Source organism: Perkinsus marinus (assembly GCF_000006405.1).
Source record: "Perkinsus marinus ATCC 50983 genomic scaffold scf_1104296975526, whole genome shotgun sequence".
NCBI lineage: Eukaryota > Perkinsozoa > Perkinsida > Perkinsidae > Perkinsus > Perkinsus marinus.
The window spans coordinates 5,910-9,658 of record NW_003200755.1 but is presented as its reverse complement, the minus strand read 5'-3'; the positions used below and the strand labels follow the sequence as shown (position 1 = coordinate 9,658).

The 3,749-nt window shown below is 48.7% G+C and overlaps 2 protein-coding genes across 2 annotated transcripts in view; both read right to left on the bottom strand.

Moving 5' to 3' along the window:
- Positions 1–194: 194 nt before the first annotated feature.
- Positions 195–3,014, bottom strand: Pmar_PMAR018670 (hypothetical protein; the record flags this gene model as incomplete). Its single annotated transcript, XM_002765380.1, has 17 exons — positions 195–260; positions 322–417; positions 463–552; positions 602–736; positions 783–917; positions 965–1,020; positions 1,064–1,145; positions 1,193–1,300; positions 1,349–1,464; positions 1,514–1,631; positions 1,688–1,827; positions 1,975–2,069; positions 2,114–2,210; positions 2,270–2,431; positions 2,481–2,715; positions 2,759–2,895; positions 2,963–3,014. 17 exons carry the CDS (start codon positions 3,012–3,014, stop codon positions 195–197), a joined length of 1,920 nt encoding a protein of 639 aa, XP_002765426.1.
- A 200-nt stretch (positions 3,015–3,214) lies between these two features.
- Pmar_PMAR018669 (hypothetical protein) overlaps positions 3,215–3,749 on the bottom strand; it is a gene marked incomplete at both ends in the record, with an annotated part of 1,234 nt that continues 699 nt past the window's right edge. Inside the window, 3 exons of the mRNA XM_002765379.1 lie at positions 3,215–3,343; positions 3,398–3,503; positions 3,557–3,684. Coding sequence (XP_002765425.1) covers positions 3,215–3,343; positions 3,398–3,503; positions 3,557–3,684 — 363 coding nt within the window. The remainder of the gene's footprint in view (positions 3,344–3,397; positions 3,504–3,556; positions 3,685–3,749) is intronic.

Below are 3,749 nucleotides of genomic sequence, written 5' to 3'. Positions count from 1 at the left end.
AAACTGATGGGTTCATGAGGGGATGGAGTATGTTTGGGAAAGTGAGATGAGTAGCACTATGCAAACGATGGCGAGAAGTGCCTCCCCCAAGCAGCACTTTGAAGTCAACATCAGCAACTGCATAGTAGAAACTCGTTAAAATCAATACCCTCAAGTAAGATTGTCCATTTACTCAATTCTCACACGCCAATCAGTCAATTAGATGATTCGGTGCCATCGGTGACCTGACGATGAGCGAGCTCTAATCCAGCGGCTTCAAACTACAGAGCTTCGAGCAAGACTTGACCGTCGATCGGTCGAGACTCGAAAGGATCGACCTACCCCAATCTTTTCCTTCATCTGTTGTACCTTCTCAAAGAGATCCTTGTACAATCCCTCGGCCTCCTCTAGCTGCGAGGCAAGATTATCGTTGTAGTCCTACAAGAGAGGGTCATCCCTCATGGACCGTATGCGTACAGCTACCTTCATGACCTGACATTTCTCTCTTAGCTGCTGGAGACGTCCCTCTCTGCCTTCACGCTCATGCCAGAAGGACTTGGACATGTTCATTATCTAAGAGGTGTGATGATAAGGCGAGCCTCAATCATATCAATGAGCCAACCTGCTGCTCGATCGGAGGTATCTCGGCCACCTCTGGAGGAGCTACAATAGGTTCAGCATCATCCTCATCCCCAGTAGCATGATTATGGTGCTTGTGCAGAGACTGTACAGTTCCGTAAAAGTGTTGAGCGTACACCTATGAGACATCCATTCCTCCCGATGCCCATATCTTGCGTTATCACATAGCCATTCATCGATTTGATGGGTTGTTTAGATTCCAGAGCCTCATCGACATCGGCGTCAGGAATACCAGTACGGAGCCATGCCTCGGGTATGATCCATGTTGACTCTTTCCTGTAGTGTTCAAACACGAGGATCTGAGTCGAGAGTGATAATCGGGCTATATGCCGTCAGATTACACCACCTTCTCATCCGTTTCTTCGATCGGTCCACTGGGAACCCAAATATTTAATTTACCCCCTGAAAACGACTATTTATGAGCGGATTACGAGGAGTACGCTACTATTAAGTGAGATGTTGAACCAATGAGGTTGGCCATGTGTTTCGTCACTCTTCTTGCCGTCCTCTGCGTCGCCCTCACCACCCTACCAGCTATAAGGATAGAGAGTGATTGGGAAGGAGCTTGGGTTACCCAGTCTCCAGCATTGCTACGTGGTTCAGGATTACTCAATTTAACTCCAACAGAGAAGCCTTCCCAACTACGGTCAGTAGAGTCACCCAACAGGACTGATCCTCGATCCTGAACATATGCCCAACATGCCCCATTGCGGAAGGGATCACCACCCACCTGCTTAGTTGCATAAGTTGCTGATATATAGGGAGTGTCTAGCTGTGACCACGAGTCGAAGTACAGCACTCTGTCACCCTGGGTCACACACATCTTACGAGTTGGTATGTCCGTAACTAGTAATGATCATCAGTATATATAGTGAGCGTCGGGTATTGACCATACCCAGAGTCCAGAACTCCTTTGGCGAGTGGAGAGTAGTAGGATCGGGATCCCTATAGTCATTATCAGCTGTTGGATGCTCCAACACTAGAACACCGTTCCTATCCTTCCCCATGCACATCTAAGAGATGATGAACAAGATTAAGTCTACACTCTATGTTAAGGCTCCCTCATTACTTTCACCATCTCGACTTTGCCTCCATCTGTGACCCTCTTCCATACGTCATCATCATCCTTAGCCTCCAGGCGAGGAGCGAATACTAGCTCTTCCATCTCTCCAGACACAACAGGTATCTTCAACGGCCTCGATCCCGGTACTGAAGGTAGGTATAGATACTGGTATAAAGGGTAGTGGTAATAGCATACCTCTATTGCGATACACAGTAAAGGTCCAGAGTGATGATGTATCAATTGAATCTGATAGAGAGACGCTCCATCAGTGGAGGATGGGTAATGATACTCACTATCGAACTCGGGTATATCCCCAATTGTAAACTCGAGTTGACCGGCAACAGCATTCCTCACCCAAACCAGGGTTTGAGTCCAATCGTCCGAGTATCTACAAGCCTATATACCCGCAAACTTCATGTAGGATGAGCCCACTCCATATCAGCAATAGCAGCATCTTCATCATCAACATCATCATCGTAGTCCCCCGAATCGAGCTCTTGTCCATCTTCCTTCTCCCCATCTATATATCCTAAGAACCACACCCTCAAACCATGATAAGATCGACGCTGGAGTAGAAGCACTCCTCACCAGAGTCATGTTGCTTCCAAGGGTCTGCCTTCTCATTGCCATTGCCAACGTCTTTGTTCCTATCATCCTCCCAGTTCTTCGCGCCTTTCCTCTCATCTTCCCAGCCTCCACCTCCTCTCCAATTCTCCTTCCTGGTATCCTTCCAGGCTTCAGGCTCCCCACCTACTAGACAACACTACAACCGCGAACTGTTCGATACCTTCGTGCTCACCATTACTCTGCTCTCCCTCCTTCCACCGACTATCCCCTCCTGCTGCCTCGGACGAACCCCATTTGGACCCATCTCGAGATTTCCAAGATTTGTTGCCATAATCACCGGAGTCTTGCCATGATTTAGACTTAGACCCCTCCGCCTCAGGGGAGGATTTCCAACCACTACTTCTATTCCCGCCGCCGCCGCGCCAATTGGATTTGTCGTTATCCTCCCATGACTTGTCATTATCCTTCTAAGCGAGGTGATCGGTGCTCTTACGACGTATGCAAGCCTACCCAACTGTCCTGCCTGTTGTTGGATTTCCAATCACCTCCGCCGCCGCCGCCCTTATTCCATCCACGTGAGGCACCCTTCCAGTTCTTCCCCGAGTTATCATCCCAGCCCTTGGATTGCTGCCCACCATCATATCCTCCTGAAACCAACATGAGTCTGAGCACAGAGCTCAGAGGCGCGTCAAGAGTAACACCACCTAAGCATACCTTTCTTGTCATCCTCACCCTGCTGCGGTTGTTGCTGCCAATCTCGAGGCATGATATACGGCAACAATCGATCCAAAAAAGAGCTATGAATGAGTACAATGAGACACAGTGCAGACAGAACCGCTATAGGAACCGATAACTCAATGGCAGTCGAATCAGGTCATGGAGATGTCGTTATGATCTCCTAGAGAGGAGGTCGAAACTGTGAATACTCAAATTAGTAGTTAATGTCATGCATAATGGTCTCCCTGTCTAAGCTGCAGCAGCGACAGCCTTCCGCCTTATAGTCTTGCCGTCCTCGCCAAGAGTAAAGACCTCAGCAAACAGGGCCGATTCCATATACTCTCGAACGTTCCTCAAATCAGCTTGTTGAGCCTCATGCTGAAAGGGAATAGCGAGTACTGAAGGGGGGGGGGGGGGCAGAGGCCCTCTCACAATGAAAGCTGCCTTATCAATTGTTATCTCGGGTATGTCCGCATCGTCAACATCTGCTGCATCTCTACCGATACCAGTCGTGAGCAACACCAAATCCATCTGTTGTCTGGCAGAGGAAAGGTGATAACAAAAAGGCTAGCAAGGTAGTCGATGGAGTACTTGAACATTTTCCTAAGCATGAAGTGAAGTAGTTCATTATGATCTGCTACACTCGAGATGTATTTGGCTTCGAACCTCCGACGAAGCCTCTCGGCAACAGCATGCTTCTGCGTCATGATGAAGGAACTCTGAAGAGAGTGTCGCCGATCTAGCACTAGCAGGTAGATTGGTGCACTACCAGCATAGTGGCTAT